Source organism: Dermacentor andersoni, chromosome 6 (genome assembly GCF_023375885.2).
Source record: "Dermacentor andersoni chromosome 6, qqDerAnde1_hic_scaffold, whole genome shotgun sequence".
NCBI classification, from domain to species: domain Eukaryota; kingdom Metazoa; phylum Arthropoda; class Arachnida; order Ixodida; family Ixodidae; genus Dermacentor; species Dermacentor andersoni.
Genome location: NC_092819.1, coordinates 75,709,984 through 75,730,817, shown reverse-complemented (window position 1 = coordinate 75,730,817; position 20,834 = coordinate 75,709,984). Strand labels below are relative to the sequence as shown.

At 44.7% G+C, this 20,834-nt stretch overlaps 2 protein-coding genes and 1 long non-coding RNA gene across 6 annotated transcripts in view; 2 read left to right on the top strand and 1 right to left on the bottom strand.

Annotated features, from left to right (window-relative positions):
- Nucleotides 1-8,546, bottom strand: part of HDAC11 (Histone deacetylase 11) — a 41,554-nt gene extending 33,008 nt beyond the window's left edge. Inside the window, exon 1 of one of the 2 annotated variants that reach the window (XM_055066394.1) lies at nt 8,426-8,546. The gene's annotated coding sequence lies outside the window, so the exon portion shown is untranslated. Of the gene's footprint in view, nt 1-8,240; nt 8,259-8,425 lie in introns of those variants that run through there. The other variant, XM_055066395.2, reaches the window with a different exon arrangement.
- LOC126522429 (uncharacterized) lies at nt 2,850-7,077 on the top strand. Of its 2 annotated transcripts, XR_008610506.2 has the most exons (5): nt 2,859-4,709; nt 4,982-5,073; nt 5,147-5,303; nt 5,808-6,032; nt 6,856-7,077. It is a non-coding gene; the product is annotated as an uncharacterized lncRNA (long non-coding RNA). The 2 variants fall into 2 exon arrangements; XR_008610505.2 differs by having other exon boundaries at nt 2,850-4,709; nt 5,147-6,032.
- Nucleotides 8,547-10,347: 1,801 nt separating the features above from the next.
- Nucleotides 10,348-20,834, top strand: part of LOC126522398 (polynucleotide 5'-hydroxyl-kinase NOL9) — a 50,045-nt gene continuing 39,558 nt past the window's right edge. The window contains exons 1-4 of one of the 2 annotated variants that reach the window (XM_055066393.2): nt 10,348-11,360; nt 12,262-12,926; nt 15,425-15,465; nt 20,358-20,703. In XM_055066393.2, the coding sequence (XP_054922368.1) occupies nt 12,270-12,926; nt 15,425-15,465; nt 20,358-20,703 (1,044 nt within the window). In that variant the 5' untranslated portion in view covers nt 10,348-11,360; nt 12,262-12,269. Of the gene's footprint in view, nt 11,361-12,255; nt 12,927-15,424; nt 15,466-20,357; nt 20,704-20,834 lie in introns of both variants that reach the window. The other variant, XM_050171146.3, reaches the window with a different exon arrangement.

The following is a 20,834-nucleotide window of genomic DNA, read 5'->3' as shown; positions in this document are numbered from 1 at the left end:
CGTGACGGACGGCGCGGCGCTGCTCGAGACTGTGGTCTCCTTTCTTTTCGAACTCGCGCTGCTGCTTGCGGACGGAATGCTTTCCTCCGGAGCCTGAGGGGACGAAACTTGTTCTGGCCATTTTTTCTTTCTTTTATCAGCTTCTTCTTGGATCACTGGTAAAGAAAGTTGTGAGTTCGGCGGCAAGCGAACCGCCTGGTTTCCGCGACCCCGAATGTAAAGACGAACACAGCCCCTTTCACTCCCCCACCAACACGTCGCGCGAGAGCAAGCGGGGACCATTCATGCCGTGCAGGCGGCGATCATATTACAGCGGGGCTGGGGAGAGGAGCGGGCTCCCTGCCGCCGAAACGCGCCGGCGCGCGTTATACTACTCCTTGCCCCGGAAAACACCCAGTGGAAAGCGCGTGATATACCCTAAAAATTTGAAAAGGTGGTAGCGCAAGAAGACACGGACGGAGACGAGAGGACAAGGACGGGTGCTGAACTTCCAAAAACATTTATTGTTAATGAATCACGAATATATACATGCTGTCCGAGCCCGGTGTAATCATCTGCGCATTCGTAAATATGCCAACTATTTGTCTGACAGCGTGATGGATGCCATGTTGACACATCCCTATGCTTACACAGCTTTTTTTCCCTCTCCTCCATCGATGATGGAAATAAAGTTCAAGTTCACTTCTAGAAATCCGTTCAGATTCTGCGATTTCCCGTATAACACGAGTTTTACTCTTCTTAATAACGAAAGTGTTTACAAGGTCGGGCGAACAGTCCCTGCAAGTCAGACAATGACTTGCCAGAAAACCTTCGAAATCTTTTCCTTCACGCGGATTTTTTACATTGTTTGCGTCCTTCCTTAACCTATCATTAGCACATCTCCCAGTATGGCCAATGTACACTATTCCGCACCTTAAAAGAATTTCATAGACTGCCCCTTATGCGCATTCAATAAAAGGCGGCCTGTGCTTTAAGCCGCAGTCACGTTACTGGCTTGCTTCCGGGTCGGTCATCCTACAAAGCTTTGACAGCTTATGGGGAGCAGCGAACACTCGTAACGCTGAGCCACCTTTTCCAAATTGTGGGATAGTGTGTGAACGTAAGGTATTACAGCTACATTCTGCCTACGCTGTGCGCGGGCTTCGCACGTTTGTGGCTTTGTGCGCATATTTCTCAGCAGGTTCCCTGCAGTATTCTTAGCAAAAAAAAAAAGCCCTCCTCCATTGCACCCTGTGAAAGTGGGTGTACAAAGAAACGATTGCCGACGTTAGACGACGTTGCTCAGAAACCAACCACCACTAACACCACAAGCGACGTACGTAACGCGGGCACGCATGTCTACGGAAGTGCAGCATACATGGCCCCCGCCAAGCGCAAGAGCCTTATGGAACTAAATGAATGTTTGAGGGTAAATTGTCAGAAAATGCGTAAAATACAACTTAAGCACAAGCTTCAGACATGATAACTTCGGATTGCAAATCGAGTATGCGGGAAAACATAATTCTGTTACGCGGAAACTGAAAGACAAAGCCCTTTTCTATAGCTGCCATTTGAGGTCTGTCTGAGTGGCCACGGCCGGTAGGTGGCGCTACCTCAGATTAGTACCACAGAGAAAGGCGGAAAAAAAAAAAAGCGAGCTCGCCATGTAATAGGCTGCATAAACATGCAGGGCGCCAGAAGAAAGGAAAAGCGCTTATAAATTGAGGAGCAGTTAAATAGAGAACAAATAGGGGTGTATGCGGTTATAAAAACGCACCTTAGAGACTTAAAAGATGCACCAGTCATTGAGAATTATGTTTGGGAAGGTTGCAACAGAACTAAATCGAAAGGAAAGGGAGGGGGGCCGGAATGTTCAAATGGGAAAAAGCATATTCAAAGTGTCAAGGGCATATTTGGTTTTCAGGCACAATGAGTGGAAATAAAACTTGGGTGGGCTTAACGTATTTATGAACGAGAAAACATTGCAGAGAGAAGAACCAAGGCTTAGCGGAATGCCTAAGTGCTGATATTAGGCGTTTCGGAAATAATGCCGAAATTACCCTGTTAGGTGACATGAATGCCCACATACAGGATCTAGACGTTTATACCGACAACAACAGGAAGTTATTGCTGGACCTTTGTGAGCAACGTAACCTCGTTATCGTAATTACGGCCCGTAAATCTGATGGTCAGATCAGATGGCAAGTTGGAAATAGGCAATCGACTATTGGTTACTGTCTGATGACGGAAGATATTTATGATAAGTTCAGATCAGTTGAGATAAGTTGAGCCATTGGCGAGTAAGACTGTAGTAACACAAGGACTGGCCATAAACGCACCATTTTGAAAATGGGATATGTAGTTGTGAAGGAGAGCACGGAGCGAAGAATGGCCAGTCCAAATTTGAACGCTCAACAAATAACAAATATAGCCGCGGGAGTCGAGAAAGAACACGGCAAATGGCCAAGCAATAAGTGGGAATACAGTGAGCTTCTAAATGTAATGACGAGAGAAATTAGGAAGAAGAAGCAACACGTTTGTTGGAAAACAAAAATGAAGTAAAAAAAGCTGGTGGAACAGCGTGATACCCGAAGCGATCGATGAACGACAGAAAGCATTACGAGAACATAAGCAGGCATAGAAAGTGCAGTTGCCACAGGTTGAAGTAGACAGAAAATTAGAAGTATACCGGGAGAAAAAAAATCTATTGTTATAATACTGGTTCAAGCAAAGTTCAAAGGTGAAAGTGAACGTTGGTTGTCGGAAATACGTGAGAAAAAGAAGGCCGCGCCTAGAATATTTTTAAAACACACAAACTTATTAAGCAGGAAGTCTGGAACAGAACAACATGTCCTAGACTAAGATAAAAAAACATGGAAGGGGATGCGACATTAAATTACATCCGAAAAATAACGACCGAATCATTCCAAGGCAATGATGAAGTAGTTTTAAAGAAGAAGAGCGTTAACGAGAACCAGAGAAACTTCTAAAGCGCACAGCCATAGGGTTAGGCGAGGTTCCCGTTAGGCTGATTAGCGAACTAGGATCAAAAAGTAAGGAAGCTCTGTGGGAAGCAGTAGAAAAAGGCTTACAAGATAGGCGAATACCAGACAGCCGGAGACAAAGTAGAATGAATTTAATGTATAAAGATAAGGGAGAAAAGAATTGAATTCACCCATATAGACCGTTGACCATTATATCGGCAATATACACGTTAGCAATACAGGTAATTAAATTACAAGTGCAAACATGGGCAGAGAATGGTATGGGAGAACTTCAGAACGGGTTCAGAATAGGCGTCTGGATGATAACTTATTTGTTCTTATTCAGTGTATTGAAATATCCAAAGAGAGGAGACTGTTTTATGTGGCTTTTTTAGATATTACCGGAGCGTATGACAACGTAGACCACAAAATTTTGTGGGATATTCTGGAAGGCATAGGCAACGACTTTATATAGCTTTTGACAGAGACCTACCTAGAAAATACAGTTTGCGTTGAATGGGGAGGGATGAGGAGCGAGAAGCAAGTTGATATCAACTAGGGACTGCTGTTTGTGATGTACATGGTAAGTATGAAAAGGCCGCTAGAGGGAAGCAATTTTGGGTTTTATCTCTCATACAAACAGGCGGTTAAAATAGTAGAGCAGTAGCTTCCAGGTTCGTTTTATGCCGACGACATTGTGTTGCTAGCTAACAAGCGGAGTGTTATGCAACGCCTGGAGAATATATGTGCACATGAAGGTAAGAATTTAACATTTGAAATTTAGCGTTAGGAAATCAGCTTTTATGGTAAACAGTACTCAATGAAAACAGTGAACAGACAGTATCAATACAGGGCCAGGAAATACCTCGAGTAAAAGAACACAAATACCTCAGTATACACTTTAAAAAAATCCACGCTTAATCTCACGCTAAACTGTGAGTTTTAGCGTGACGCGCATGTAAATGAGGGGCGGACAAAGACAATTGCACACGGTAATAACAGGTGTACAATAATGAACAAGTACAAAGGGAAACAAAACAAGATTATACAATATTTATGCAATACTCCCAAAAAAGAAAACAGAACCTACATGCTAACGTGCATAGCACCCAAAGTACTTTTCGACTCACTGAAGAGGTCAAAATTATTGTTTACATAAGCTATATACATATTCGTATAGAGCTACCAATCCCTCCAAAATATTACACAGACGCACGCACGCACGCACGTGCACAGCACACACGCCAAAAGGAAACGGCGACGCGCTCACAGGAAGCGCCTGACAAAAAAAAAAGAAGAAAAAGGAAAAGTGTGGGGAACCGAGGTCGTTTGCGCTGTCGCATCTCCCTCTCCCAGAAGGAATGAAGAGGTTCTTGGAAAGCAGGGACGGGCGATTCTCTCTGTCAGCATCAGCTCCCACCAGCGAGGACGGGGCGAGAAAGCGAAGCGGGACTTTCCTTGCTGTCTATTTTTTCTTCGTCACGCTCAACGCCGGCTGCCCGCAGGGGCGCAGGCGAGTTCCCGCCAAATGGCGCGGGGGCGCAAGCAGTTGCGTGAGTTGCCGCCAAATGCTAGCTCTGGATGCCAGCTCGTTCCGCGTCTCTTGGTAGACTAGTTGGTGCATTTCTGTTATCATGGACTGCGCATAGAAACGCAAACTACACAAAAGTGACATGGACAAAAACAGCGCAAGCCCTTTCCATGCAGTGGAGCCGCCGTATCTCGCCGTTCAAGATATGCGTACTCGTAAGTGGCATTTTAATTTCACGTTGTGTAATGCATGACTGTCTTTTTCATGTGAACAAAACTCGCTTTGTATTGCGTAAATGGTTTTGCAACGTATGATAAGCTCCTTGTCTTTCGGGCTTATTTTTTCTGACAGGAAAAAAAAAAAAAGAGGCTTTATATGAGAACGATCAAGCGTTCGAGAGTTGGGACAGGGAAATGTGAGACGTACTTTCATGTATATATTTCTAATATTATTTTTTCGTCTTGTATTTTCCTTAATTTTTCTCAAGGAAACACTGGAACGACACTGCTTAAATTGAAGCACAGTGTGCGAATGACCTGCTACGCTCGGAACTGTCGCCACCATTCGGGAAGAAATCAGGTAAGACGCTTGTCTGGTTGTCATTGCGGACAAGTCATAATTAATTAGAAGTTGCTTTCGTTCCTTCCCACAGATGAAAAAACAAAACTGTATATGCCTGTACGATATACGTCTGGTGCATTGCAGGTAAGAATGGATTGTGTGTGGCACATCTCCGCATGTGAACTAGAGTAGATCTAGGAACATCAGACAAGAAGCCGCGTATGTGAAACCCTGCGGATAGCCCATATGTAAGTTGTTCCTCAATTTTTCTGTTGTTGTATTTTCGTAGTTTACGTGTAATACTTTGTCACCGCGGTCTCGACGTTATGTATACCTATACATTTGTCTCGTGGCAGTCTGCGTGCTATTTTGTTTGTGCAACTGTGTTGTATTCATTTATCGCGCTGCCTGGATGTTTTTTTTTTTTTTAAATGATATTCTGAGCCAAGCCAGTAAATCTATCCTTCCTGTCCTCATGTTTCCTTGGGCGGCTCTAAAGTGTATCTTAGAGGAATATTTAGCTTCAGATTCCCGCATGGAACAGATGGTGATTGACATGCTGTGTTTTCTTTTTAGAGAAACTATGTATTCATGTTTATATTTGGCTGATTTTCATTTTGTCATTCATACAATACCGCAGCCATATATCGTTCTGTCATAGAACGTTGTTTCTAGATATATTTGTTTTATGTGGTTAAAACATTTAAAACGAGAGCGATCATATTTCTTATCCTGACCATTATTTTTTACAGACCACGATAACCACGTATTTGGATGTCTGGTTTAGCTCTACATGCGCTGGTTCGTGCAGGTGAACTTTTTTTCGAGATACGGAGGAACGGACATCGGTCATGCCGTGCGCACTCTTCTGCAGGGCATACTTACAAATGAAGCTGCACTGCAGTTCAGCTGGAAAGGGTCGCAGGGGAGGAAGCACGCCTTCGTGAAGCTCCCGGCCATCACGAATCTCATTCTAAGTAAGAAATATGGCATAACAATCAGCTTTCTTGTGCACGTTGCGAACATCGGTACCAACTGCATGCTTCGTTTTTTTTTCTTCATTCAAACAAGCTGCTGCCTATTGCATCTTGCTGCGTCCAGTATTAGCACTTTCTTTAATAAAATAATGCCGTAATAAGTGAGTTCTACTTGCGGCGTCCATATTTTGTCACTGCTTTTGAGAAGTTTGTTTTGCTTCACCATATAATATATGCTGTATATGCTGTTTCTGCTTTAACCCATGTATGCAAACTGTTTTCTGCAAAACATAGACCTATCATCGTTGCCATCATGTCAGCAAGTATATGTATCATGCCATAAACTTCCCCTCTTGCCTCTCCAGACATTTACCTATTCACCTCCTTGTGCCGCTTGGCGCTCCGGGCTCCGGCGCGTTCTTTGTCTCAGCGTTTCAACTTGGCTGTTTCATGCAGTGCTCACGGGAAGCAACAAGACGGATCGTGGTGTAAATAGCCGCACTACCAGTAGTGCGGCTACCAGCCGCACTACCGACACAGTAGCCACTGTGTATGCGTGTTTTGTTATGGTTCCGTGTTGAGTTCCCCCTATTGCTAACGACATATAAATTATCAACTATCCGGTACTTACACGATTTGTGTCGTCCAGCCACTCTTCCTGACATCTTCGATACTGATTTGCACGTCCCTAATATTACTTTGTTATCGTTTCTTTATCTGGCTTATGATCTTTTTTATTGTTTCATTTCTTCAAATGGAATGCGACTAACCAACTGAACTATAAAGCGGGGGCAGCTTTCTTATATGTGCCGCTTTATTGCAGCATCTGTGAGGAGCACCTTCCCAGACGCTTCACTGGCTTCAGTGGCTGGAGTCACGAAACGCTGGTTAGTCGGAGCAGCTGACAGGGATGGAGGCCGGAACGAGAGAAGGCGTCGTGACCCCGCTTCAAGCCCACCATGAACTAGCATTTGAAACTTTTGTGAACGTGTGGGTGTATACATATCCAAGACAAATACAAGAAATAAAGACCTGTATAAGAACATTTTGTCTGGCATTTATGTGGCATGAAAAGTACAAAAAAGCGTTGGCTTTCGTCTGGTACTTCTATGCCGGCCACCACACAAGCGTGATGCGTGATGCGCATGCTGTTGTAAGTGCATGATGCAAATGCTACGATTATTCGGGGCGTCAAAAGCAACGTCGGCTTTCAGCACCGGGCCGGTGCAATGCCGACCATTATTGTCGTCAGGGCCATGGCTGGCCCGCGTGTGGCATGCGCTCGGCTGCGTTGGCCAAATAGAATGGCCCTACGGCTGGCCGACTGACTACGTACCTAAAGCCTTGGTAGGCCCTCGTATGGGACGCCGTCGGCCAAGTCGGCCACAGTGGTCGGGCCTACATCGATTGCCGACGATCGGCCGACGTTAGGCCAATGTCAATCCCCAAAGCTGGGCCGCCCTCGGTTGCCGAGGTCGGGCCAACCGTTTTGCAGTCGGCCGGAGACGTCGGGCCGACTTTTTGCCGCGGTCTTTTTGTTGCTTGGGAAGGCAAATATGTGCTTCAGAAATCCATACAAATTTTTGTAAACTAGCTTCGTGTGTCATATGCCGGCGCAGGCGCGGAAAGTATATTTTATCCTCAAACGCCCAATAATTATACACGGAAAATTGTTTAGACTAAGAACAAATATTCCCTAAGCATCACGGAATGTAACATTCATCTAAATGAGACGTGTTCATGCAGAACGACGTTGCGGATCAATTGATGCACACTTAATTCATGCAGCCTCTAATGAGAAACAACACTCATGTCATCGCATTCATCGCACGAATTTGAGGAAAAAGAGGACTCGGCTAAGGGTTCTATCGATCCTTTTGTTCCTATAATTAAATTATTTTGCACCGCTTCGCTGATCTTGACAATCGAGCATGCTAATAATATAGTGAAAAAACGGAGCCGAGACTGGCGCAGCGCATTACTGGATATAATTTTTTTTAAACCTGGCTCCAGTCTTAATGAAAACAATAAGGCTGTTCCAATTGCCAATGTGCTAAAAAATATAAATTAATAAAATAAAATCGGCTAGACGCGCATGTCACAACGTACGCGTGCGCGTCGAACAAAGCTAGAGCGCAAACGATATGATTTTAGAAGGCCAGTTGCGTTGGCCGGCGACGATCGGTTATAAATGACAACTAGACTGACCGAAAGCGGGTAGCACTCCGAAATATTGCATGTAATCCTTATTCTAGGACACAGCCGCGAAGACTCGCTGTACTGGCGCCAAAACCGAAACCACTCCTACCGCGCACGCTGCGGCGTCTCGACACAGCTCGGTTGCTTTCGCGCGAAAACCGCAGGCGATGCGGGATAACCGGCGACAAACTCACGGCTTTCAGACACGCAGACGGAGCGCTACGCGCTGCTGCGACATCGGCTCCCCGATAAGGAAGTCTCGACGGAGCACACGAACACAACCGCAAGCATTCGTCTTCTGCTGCTATTTGATTGCCGTTTTTATTTGTATCTTAGTTCAGCGTTGCCACTTTACATATGCACTTTGAAGCTACAGTGTGCATTATTGTGCAGCTAAAGGTGTAGTTGGATAAATGTTGCTTCAATTGCGCCAGCTTTATGTTGTTTTTAATAGCCGTACAGACAACTCTTCCTATCAGTTCGGGTAGATTTGTATGGTTTCCTTCTCAGTGTCATCGGTATTATCATCACGCGTTGCGCATGGTGTGATGGTCAGGTGTGATGTGGTGGAGGTGAACAGAATGATTGGGGGGAAAAACTTCCCCCCTTTCGGCCCGGATGGCATTCACTACACTACACCAGCGGGATGGCAGGTAGGAACGAGGGTGGGTCGTAGGGCTCAGGCTTTTTTGCAGGCACGCAGGGCGACCCTGCAAGCCAAAACGTAAAAGATGAAGGACAGGGGAGGGGGGGGCAGGACAGGAGCACGGAGGAGGAAGAGGAAGAAGAAGGCAGTAAATGTGGGGTTCATCAACATGCAGGGGGGAAGAAATCGCATGAAGTGGGACGAAATAGAAGAACAGTTACAAACGGAAAATTTTCAGGTATATGGAGTTGCCGAAACCCATTTAACCACCATTCATTGCGGGATACACCTGGGTTGGGTGCAATAGAAAAAGGAAAGAACGCAGAGGAGGAGGCCTTGGGGCGCTAGTGAAGGGACAGGACTGGGAAAGGGTAAGGGAGAGCTGCAGTGAGCACATGTGGCTAATACTGAAATTAAATGCGACGGGAAAATAACATGGGAAAGAAATAACACCCACTCGACAATCGACTACTGCCTAATGTCCCACAAGCTGTATGAACGGTTGGGATGGATGGAAATTGATGAGGAAGGTACAAAAAGCCCATGGGGAGTGATCACAAACGAATCAAAATCAGTTTTGGAAGGACAGTACCACTGGTAGAAACTAAAGAAAGGAAAGGTATGAGCAAATTGAATGACAGGCAGCTACAAGAAGTGGCGAAAAACATTGAAAGCATGGTATCTAAGCAACCGCAAAGGGCATGGACATACGACGAGTTAATAGGTATTTTTAAACGAGAGCTAGAGAAGGGACAGATTAGGAAACTAGGAAGTAAGCAGGGAAAATATAAACCAAAAAGCTGGTGGGACCGAGAAGTTAAGGAGGCCATAGAGCAACGCAAAGATGCGTGCAGAAAACACAGAGCAGCGAAGAAAAGGGAAGCCACACCAGAAGAGGTGGAGACAAAATGGGAGGATTACCTTGCAATGAAAAGAGAAGCATTGGCATTAATTCAAGCCAAGATAGCAAAAGTTGGGGTACAGTGGATGTTAGAGATATGAAAAAAAGACAGAAATGCCTCTAAGAAATTTTGGGAACACATAAGGCAACAGAGTAAGAAGACAGAGGTGGTTCAGCACTCACTGACCTCACTCACTGAAAATTGGGACTGCAATTCAGTAGAGAGAAGTCTGGGATAATAGTATACAATGAAGAAAGGGGGGAACCATTGGAAATACAAAGCACTAAGATTGATCATGTTAAAAAATACAAGTATTTGGGCATATGGCTAAACGAGGGCAAAAGTACTTGGAAGAACAGGAAAAAATTATGATTGAAAAAGCGAAAAGGAACTCAGCTGTAATGAAACACAAGGCACTTTGGAACTATAATAGGTACGAGGTGGTTAGGGGCGTATGGAAAGGGGTTATGGTACCTGGCCTCACATTCGGAAATTCACTACTATGCATGAAATCGGAAGTTCAGGCATGCATGGAAACGAGACAGAGAGGTGTAGGCAGGTTAGCCATAGGAGCACACGGGAACACCCCTAATGAGGGAGTGCAGGGGGACATGGGATGGACGTCATTCGAAGGTAGAGAGGCAATAAGTAAACTAAAATTTGAACAGAGACTCCCAGCACTGGAGGAAAAAAGGTGGGCAGGAAAAGTGTACAAATATCTGTACATGAAAAGTTTGAACACAAAGTGGACACTCAGAACGAGGAAGCTGAGGAATAGATACCTACAGCCGAGGGAGGGGGTCTAACGTGGTTCTAGTGTGGGAAAGGAGGTGAAGGAGACGGAAAGAAAAATGTGGGAAGAAAGAATGCTCGGAAAGCCAGCGCTATCAATGTATAGGTCACAAAAACAGGAGATTAAGAGAGAGCTCTTATTTGATAACTCGCGGGGCAGCTCACTATTATTCGAAGCTAGGACGGGGGTTCTGAGAACGAAAACATACAGGGCTAAATTTGAAGACGTGGACCTTCGGTGCACAGCTTGCGGAGCCGAAATAGAGACCACTGAGCATATAGTGCTGAGATGCACAGACCTTCGCCCAACCCTGGCAGAGGGAACAGTGGCAAATATGGAAGGGGCATTAGGTTTTCCCGGGGAACGAGGACAAATAGACGAGAAAAGAGTGGCAGTAACGAAGGGGAGGCTAGAGGATTGGTGGAGGAAGTCAAGGGATAGATAATACCATAAATCGGGGAGATAATGTTTCCTCTACTGTTTTTAGATAGTTACTTTGGGGGGAGGAGGGGAGTGAAAACTAGGTTAAGGAAAAGAGGATATAAAGAAAGGGGAAAAAAGAATAATAATAAAATAGGAGGGGGAGCAAAAGGCTAGATGGCGCCAGCCGCCGCCCGTTACAAAGGGTATAGCCGCCATCCATCCATCCATCCATCCATGGCGGTCAGGAGCAACTTTCGTCAAAGTACAGCGTGAAAGTAGCGTCGAAAGGGAGAGAATCACGCTTGATCGTGGCAACGCATCTCAAAGTTGGCCTTGGTAGATTTAGTAAGCAACGTGGTTTGCCGGTGAGTAGACAATTTAACAATGTAAGCTTTCGTGGGACGCTACGGAAAATGCGAAGATGGAGAAGCATGCTTCCTAGTCGTGAAAGCCGGAGAGAAAGTTAGGTGCGCATGGACAGCGCATGTTTTGTACGTTTTGTGCAAAGTGGACACTGCAGAAGACGTCGGCATCTCGTCACAAAAAAAAAAAAAAAATTGCTACATTTGTTCGAAAAAGAAAATTCCAGCTGTTCCCGATGCTGGCTAGCCAATCCCGATAATTAGCGAAGGCAGCCGGCCTATGGCAAAGCGAACTTACGAACGAAGAGCTTTATGAATTGAGCCCCAGGGTGGCGCAAAAATGACAAGGACGGACTTAAGATACAACACACAATGCTCCGTCCTTGTCATTATAGCGCTGCTCAGATTCCCAGTATATGCAGAATGCCGGGTTGGTTAGTGATTATTTCTCGGCCCTTGTGCTTAGTGCCAGTATGACATACCAATTAGTCAGAATTACTGCCTTACCTAGGTATCCCTTGAACCGCACATCCACTGTGAACGCGGTCGTGGTTTGTTGATGCCTACGGCGAAGATCGTGAAATTTGGCGTTTCGAGAATTAATGATGTTTTTATCTCAGTACTCGCCACCAGCGTCGCATTCCGTGTGTAGATTCACCGAGTGATAATCGAATTCCAGGTGAAAACGACGGCATTATTAGAATGGATTGTGCACCATGCTCCTGCTCAAACACAATTCATAGTAACAATGACAGATTACGCATTGCAAATTATTTATAAATTTGACAAATTCGTTTGAGCACAAGTGTCACTTTAGATTGCAAAATGGTTTACAAGACGCTGTTGCCACTGATCGAACCACCCACTCGTTGTAACAAGGGCTGTTTTCCTTTGCCAGCTGCAGGTAGTCAAATGCGGGCGTTAACGCAGCGGAAGATCTCGCAGCAGCGGCGGCGAAGAAAGATGCTCGGCCGGAAACTGATGCCCCGACTCAAGCGAGCATTGCAAGCCGGTCGGGTAGTCAAGCCGTTACGTGACCCACATCCATGGACTGTAACACCGATGGAGTCAAGTGCCGTTGGCACCCTCTCGGTGACATCCAGATCCAGTGCCAGCGTTTCAGCACGTGTAGCAAGGCAGGGCAGCCTGTTTCAGACAGCGAGCGGAGGGGAGTCTCAAGCAAAAACAACCATGGACGGGGATTTCGAAGAAGGCCGGGATGTTTCTGAAGACAGTGAAGAATGGGGTGAAGGTTTGTCTCGGCGGAAGAAACGGAAGGAACGGCGCAAGACGCCTGTCGCCAAATCAGTTGAGCCTACTTTTGAAGAATACGAATCATCGGAGGGAGGTGGTGACAGTAGCAACAGTGAGGGTGATAGTGAAAACGTCGATCTGGAGGATGCGTCTGATGACGAGGATGTGCCTGGCAGTGGCGACAGCTCCACATCTGATGAAAGTGATAATGTGGATGCGTGCAATCAGAGGGAAGTGCACAGACTGCTGCTGCAATCGCAAAATTTGCTGCAGGATTGCGAAGATGGCAGTCCAGTTGGTAGCATTGATGAGCAGGTCAGTGCACGTCTGTATGCAAGTGCATTTCATTTAACTGAATATCACCGTTACCACAAAGATGGTGTTCCATTTAATATCATAAATAGGTGTCATTGTACAAGTGATTCCAAAGATTTGCAAACAGGCTATTACAAGGTTATGGGACCCAAGAGTGATTTTAAAAAATGTGTCACTGTTCACAAGACATATGCATCTTGTAAACAGTGATGTTATTTATACTACAGTAAGCCAGAGGGACATACTAACTGTATTGCAGATATATATTGGTTTAATTAAAAGCCATTTAAAGAAAGAAAATAAGAGGACAACAGAAGGTGAAATCTCAGTGCCACCTCAACAATAGATATTCCTTCTCTGCTTAAATTCCAGCTACACGTCAGGTTACTATAGCAATAAGGTACTCGTAACAACAAGTTGTATAAACACATTGCAAAATTCAAATGGGGGACAACTACCACTTTTAACAATTGCACTGGAGGTGTGTTTCAATGGCTCTTTTAACTTTTTCTTGACAGGCTTTAAAGAATGTACAGGGATAGAAGGGCTGCGCCAATTGCGCCATCTTGCGCCAAACCACCAAGCTGCACCAACTTCGTATCAAGTCACTAAATTTTGCGGAATGTTTGTGTTCAGTTGCAATCACACAACCATGTGTTGGCTAGCATTTAGCCCTAGAAGCCAAGCTAAAGTAATCTGTTTCACCATCGGCGTCATTGGAGGGAGGGTTTGTTTGGTGGCCCATTGTAACTTGCCTCAGGAAATCAAAAATCCTTTGAGCTATACAATGCACTGCAAATGCTTTACATAAGCCTTACGCGTTTGCATAATATGTGAACCAGCTAAAGATGACTTGAACTGGCGTTCTTTTTATGGGGCAGCCGGGAAGGAAAGCCGCGCTCTCAGCTGAATGAATAAGTTATACAGTCTGTTGTTATACATTTTAGGGCTTGATTGTATGCCCTGTTGGTAAATATGTGTCGATTAGTAACAAACACCATGCATGTAACATTAAAATATCTTTCGCATGTGCCCATGAAACCTCTTGATCAGAAATATCCCATAGAAACCATAATTTTATCACTCAAATTTGCACTCTGGGTGCTCTATATTCTGCACAACCACACCATACAATATCAGACTTTTGCGGGTGCAAAATGCAAACTGAGGATCTAAAGTTTCGGTTTTAGCGGCCGAATGGCAGTCGTAAAGGATCAGAGAAACGATCAGAGAAACGGATCAGAGAGATACGGAAACGATTTTGCAGCAATGATGTCCATGACACGATTTCCGCAGATAGATCCAAAAAATAAAAAAACAAAACATTGTTTGGCATTCAAAACATCGGTCACCATTTTACATTGACTTTATGGGGCAGCCCTAATAATCGAACTTGTGCAAAATATAGATCGTCGATGCTGGTCAGAAAGCCAGTGAACGCATATTTTCCCTTTGTTGACCAACAAAGTAACTTCGCATTTATTCTGTGGTGCTCCGCGATGCCAACTAAATGCCACCAAGAATTAAAAAACAAACAAAATGAGGGTATTACACGAAAGGTGTTCACTGCATGTTGATGGGTGTGTTGTTCATGGTTGTCAATCAATATTTCTGTTTCATTTTGCACGGAAACGTCTAATTAGCAATGATTTATGAACTTACATAATCGACGAGCTGTCAGTAAAAAAGTTGTGGGGGATGTTGAAACATGAGCGATAACTGGATTTAAAGCAACCTAGGATTGGCATTATCCCATCTTATCCAATAAGTGAGGTAATTAATGTTAGCTAATTAAACTTAAATATTAGTTGCTTGTGCACAAAAAAAATACCTCTTGACTAGCAATAACAAAAGCCCATCAATATACAATGGGTGCTGGTCGCATAAGTCCATTGGTTGTTTTTCTTTTCTTGGCCACATTTAGTTGGCACGCCCGGTATGTAACTTGGTAGTATTATAATGGTTTTCAAGGAACACAAATGGGTTTCCTTTGTAGGGTGTATGACTTTGTTCTATGACTTTGTTCTTTCTTTCGTGAAGTTTCATCCACCTTGTGGGCTTCCAAAGAACTGATTCACTGCAACCTAATAGTGTTCTGCAAAGCCGAATAAAGGACATCTCTTCTTCATTTGTCTGTATTCCACTCATGTTGAGCCTCACGTAGGATGCTCCAAAACGCGAATCTTCTGCCGATTCACGTTAGGGCGGCAGAGAGGGAGGCCACATGGTGATTACATCAACTTATCCATTCCGATTGAGGCACGGTAGTGGGACTTTTGATGGTGATTTTCTATGCAACAAAGTCATCTATTGGCACAGAAAAAAATATGGTAGACTATTCATCTGACTAAGCTTAATACTTTTCTTTAATGTTCCTTTAAGCATGCCATGAACTAAAGCCGTAGTGCGGTTTTTGATTGTCATGGTAACAGCTTATCCAAAGCATCTAAAAAATATGAAACATAGAAGTGTCTCATTCTGAAGTTTTTCCTCCTCAGGGAAACAGCGAGGAAGACAACAGAGACAACAATACTTTCAGGTGAGCTCCTGGTACATACAGGCAGCTGGCTGTTTTATTGGCTTTACCGGTTTCTTGGTTTTATTAGTAAACTCTAGCATGTCTGTTGATGCAGCATAGCAGCTTACTAGCATGGTATGTAGGGGGAAGTGTTTTTTGCATTTGAGCAGCTATTTATGTTCATAAGCACTGGACGTTGTCAATGTAAAGCCTTGGAGGATGTTGGCATTAGCCAGTTGATTACACTTGCTTGTACAAAATTGGCATACTCTTCAGATGAATTAACGTTCTGTGTGCCATAATACAATCAAACCTCAATGTAACAAACACAGATATAACTGATTATCGAATATAGCAGAGTAAATATAAAATGTTTCTCATTAATATCAGCATGTTATGTATATATGTTTATAATGAATATCAGCTTTAACATAGTTATTTTCGTGCCAGATGAAACTTTGTTATAACAAAGTCCATCTGTATATAAAACCTGCTGAAAAAAAAACGAAAAAATAGAAACGTTAGCAATGTTCAGCAATTCATCTGGCTCTGAACTCATTTACTGTGATAGCAGCGGGCGTTCATTGTGGACAGTGGCATCTTGTTTGGCCCTCAATTAATGGCACTATCTTCTCAAAAACAAGTTCTTCGAGGTGCACACAAAGTCACCTTTGTCCGTTACAGTATTCTTTGCTATGTACTTCTAAGTACATGTACAAATGCCACCCTCCAGGTCTGGGTAGCATATGAAGCCCCGCAACAACTGCTAGGTGGAAGTGTTGCACGAGTTCGTTAAGCATATGTGGCTCTTATACTTGCGGGCATCTTTCTGTGCCAATGGAGAGAAAGCTATGGAAGCAAAATGCGCATAAGCAAAAGCACTCTTGAAAGAAGTCCCACACTTTCGTCTGTGTTTAAGCTGCAGAGAAGAAAATATAAACATCTTATATACAAATGCAAAATAAGACAAAATACACCACTGAGTGTTAAATTTGACTTACTTTTCTTCTTTTCTCTTCGTATTTGCACAAATGTGAAACCTTTGTACATGGAAACTATGCTGATTCAGTATTTGTTCCAGGAAATTGAAAATGCTGTCAAATGCTCCCAGACTATTTGGTGCACTCACACATGCAATTAGGCTCCGCCCCCTGTAGCTTTCCCTTCATTGCTACAGAAAGTCATCCATGAGTATAGCTACACATTGATTTCCCCAGGAGTGTAGCTCAGTCCCTAGTGATGTTGGTGGATAAAGCTATGTTTTTATTCACCATTTTGTGAGCGTGAAGTTTGCAATGCTGGGGCGGCCTGTAACAAGGCTGGTAACTGTGTGGTGCAAAGGACATACAACCGATCTCATCGAATCCAGCTTTGGGCTTTTAACCTTCTCAGTCCTAAATTACCAGTGCATGGATGAAAATAAGTTCATTCTTTCAATATTAAGTATATCAAATATATATCAATATCAAATATATTGCCACGACAACTTGGCCACATTCAAGTAGCGCGCCCATCATCCTTTGTATTGGACACTGTGCACGCCATACCGTGGTATAGTTCAGTAACAACAGGCAGCAATCATTGTGGCACTAGTAGCCGGTTGAGCCCGGCTTGCATGTGCCACACCTACAAGGGATCACGCGAGGATAAAGTAGATGACAGTTCAACGCCAGTTTTGGAATGCGACTGACGAGCGTTTTCACGACAGTAGTGACCGAGTTGTGGGCACAGGTTCGCCCTTAATAAATATGTTTTATTTTTTTTTAACCTGTGTTCCTCAACATCACTACATTTCTGGTCGAGGTGCTGGGTAAGAGCCAAAGCCCCACAAATGCAAGTCAGCATAGCCCCAACCACCAGCGAGTCTATCCCATGGAACTGACACCTGTGCACCAGTGGGCCAGCCACCGTCTTCGAGATGACTCACCTGAATTCGGCCCTCTTCTCTTCACGCCAAGGGAAACTCAGAAAACGGACGCCACCACAATGACTAGCCAGGTAACACTGGCACAACTGGTTGTAAGCCAACCTCACAAGCCGCCAACATTCAATGGTAACTTATTCGAAGAATTTGAAGACTGGTTGGAACTGTTTGAGAGGGTGGCGAACTTTAATGAGTGGAATGAGCGACAGAAGCTCCGCCACACATATGTCGCTTTGGAGGACTTCGCAAAAACGTGGTATGAAAACCACGAACCCTTTCTGTCCTCTTGGGAGCCATTTCGACAACTGCTAGATACATATGTCAGCATGGATCGTAAAGAACAGGCAGAAGTTGCACTTCAAGCAAGGAACCAACTCACAAACAAGAATGTGGCAATGTATATCGAGGACATGTCCCGCCTGTTCAAGCGTACGGATCCCAACATCAGCAAAGGTAAGGAGCTGCACCATCTCATGCATGGAGTAAAGGAAGAGTTCTTTGTAGTTCTCATGCAGAACCCACCGTGCACGGTTGCCGAGTTCAGATCCGAAGCAACGACCACCTGAAAGACGCTGGAACAGCGGGCTCGGCATTAAAATCGTGACGCAAACTGTGCACCGGCCCATGTCTTCTCTGGAGGCGTGCCAAGCGACCTTGAAGCCCTGCGGGAGCTCATCCGGTCAGTGATAAGGGAAGAGCTCAGCAAGTTGCAGACACCCCAGACTACAACCGGCTACTTGCGCCACGATGATCACTGCCTGTTGTTACTGAACTAAACCACGGTATGGCCCGCACAGTTTCTAATATAAAGGGCAATGGGTGCACTACTTCAATGTGGCCAACTTGTCGTGGCAATATGAAAGAAAAAGAGACACTGCTCATGAATATGGGTAAACTTTTACTGCACAACACCCACACGTGTTTTTCAAATGAACATTGTATAGAGCTGTTGTTTTCAGAATGCAGCTCTTCGGTGCTCGTTCCTGCAGTGAGCCTCAGCATAACTGAACGAACGAGCACTATAACGAAGGATGAAAGAGCAATGCGGAGTGCAGCAGGGAATGAAAGGCAGTGATAGCAAAGAGAGCACGAGGAGGAAAGCGCAAAAAGAAAAACGTAGTGCCACGCAAGTTGAGTTCTGCAACAATTGCTATGAGACGGCGCCAGAGCGCCACGCGTCATCTGCTCACTTCTTTATCTTTCTTCGGTGACTGCTTTTCACCAGCTTACAAATGTTAAACGTTATCCCTTAACGCACGAATACGCCTGCATGTACGAGAAGTTTCTCAAATGTTATCGATAGTTCTATCTGTTGGCTGTTGTCACCAAAGCTTTTTGTAATCTGAGTGCACACACGTCACAAATTGTGTAGTGCTTTCTGGAAGCCACGTGGGTGCCAGCAATTACAGTGGAACCTTCGATGAGTCATGTATAAAAGCAGATGTGCTTGACCCACAGATCAGATTTTTAATTTTTTTAAGCTGGAATTTTTTAAGAGCACAATGTGATGCATGCATTTGCAGAAGCTTGTTTAAAGTGAACCTTTTGCAGTATTATACACACATTTTGAGGACTTGCAACTTTTTGCTGTCATTATGTTCACAACTGTTTTAATCTTTTTTGTTCTTTTCTAGGGTGGGGGAGGTGCTTACCTTCTTGTATGTTTGCCAGGAGGCTCAGCTAAGCAATTCAGTTACCTTTGCTTCTTCATCCAAAGCTGTGGCATACTAAACTTCTTTTAAATATCGTATTATCATTTACATGTTTATTGCTTTATTCCAGACAGTTTTACAGAACTTGCTTTGGGGTGGGGAGGACCCAGCTAAAAAAAAAAAAAAAAGCCGCGTAAGTGGGCCGTGCCACCCTTATTGCTGCAGTAGTGTGGCAATGCCATTTTCATTAGGCCCATAATGTGTAACGAGTACAAGGATGTCAAAGCGTAACAGAGTACATATTTCTATAGACCAGCTGCACATTTGGGAACAAAAGGCCATGGTGATACATAATGCAGGCAAAAGGAGCAAACGATGATTTTATTTTTTGCTGTTTCGAACTGTAATCATTGTCAAGTAACTTTTGAAAACTTGACCAGGTGTAATAATCTTGCTTTCTGAGAAAAATCACAGCAGTGAGATTTCCAGATTTCTTTTTGTTTTGTTACTGTTTTGTTCCTTTCTTTTTTTTCCTCCACTGAATATGATGGCATGCAGCACCACCACATCTGCAGGATGTCACACTCTGCAGCTTGCCTGTGCACATTTTTCAGACGACATTTTATGAAATACTTATTTGACAAAAACTATGCTGAAACCATTGAAGTTGTTTGTCAAGCTTCTCGCTATTTGAGTGGCTTGGTCTCACCAGCGTCGAGCATCGCCTTTTTTGGCTAAAGCAGCTTCTAGTGCTGCATCACTCTTCACTAATCGATGGGCTGCTTCATTTGCAGCCATCTCTGTAACGTTACGCAACACACCAACCTCAAGGAGGGACGAAAGGCCAAGTCATCTGCCGTGATGGCATAGTAGCTATGGCATTGCGCTGCAAAGCCTAAAGGCACGGGATCAAATCCCAGCCACAGTGGCTGCATTTTGATGAGGCAAAATGCAAAAATGCCTGTGTCCCGTGCATTGGGTGTATGTTAATTAATCCTGTGTCTCCCGCTCCATCATGCCTTTTAGTCAGGTTGGGTTTTGGCTCGTAAAATTCCAAGAATTTAATTTCAGTTAAATATGAAGGTGAAGTGCAGGTGTGCATTCATCGTGGCAGGGATGATACCACCACTGATTTAATGAATCAGTTGGCATTGTGCCTTATACATACCTTCCTCTCAGCCTCGCCCCTCTCTGCTGTTTTCCTCCTCTTCTCGGTCCAACCAGTGCAGCATCAATACCCATTCTGCTCCGCAAAAAAAGCTTTGCGTTTTAAAGTTGAAGTAGGGAATTCAATTTGGTGGGCTAGGGATCATAGACAACCGGTGTGACATGTGCAGAGTGTTCATGGCAGCTGATCGTGTGGTCGTGGTGGTTCGGCACCCAGCTGCAGTGCGCCTCACGGGGCGCGCGCTGCTGCGCGTCCTGCACGGCATTGTCGACATCGAGGGCCACGTGATGATAGGCGGGGCTGTCGCTGCGAGGATCCGGCCCAACAGTTGCGTCATCCATTCGGGCTTTCCCCATGGTTCTGTGCACATAAGGCCCCTCCCACTGGAGGTCCCCAGGGGCGGCGGCAAGGCCACGCACTTGCGCCGGACACTTGCTAGGCTGGGCATGGACGATGCGTGGACCCAACTGCGGCCGCTGCTCGCACATGGGACCGCCGTCATGCTACTGGAGAAGGTGAGACAGCATGGAGGGCACGCGTACCGACTGGTAAAGCAGTGCAGAAACACATGCGTAAAAGGAGATGGGGAAATGCATGCAGGGCTTGACCAGCAAGGTCACTTCATTTGCTCCCACTTGCATGTTAT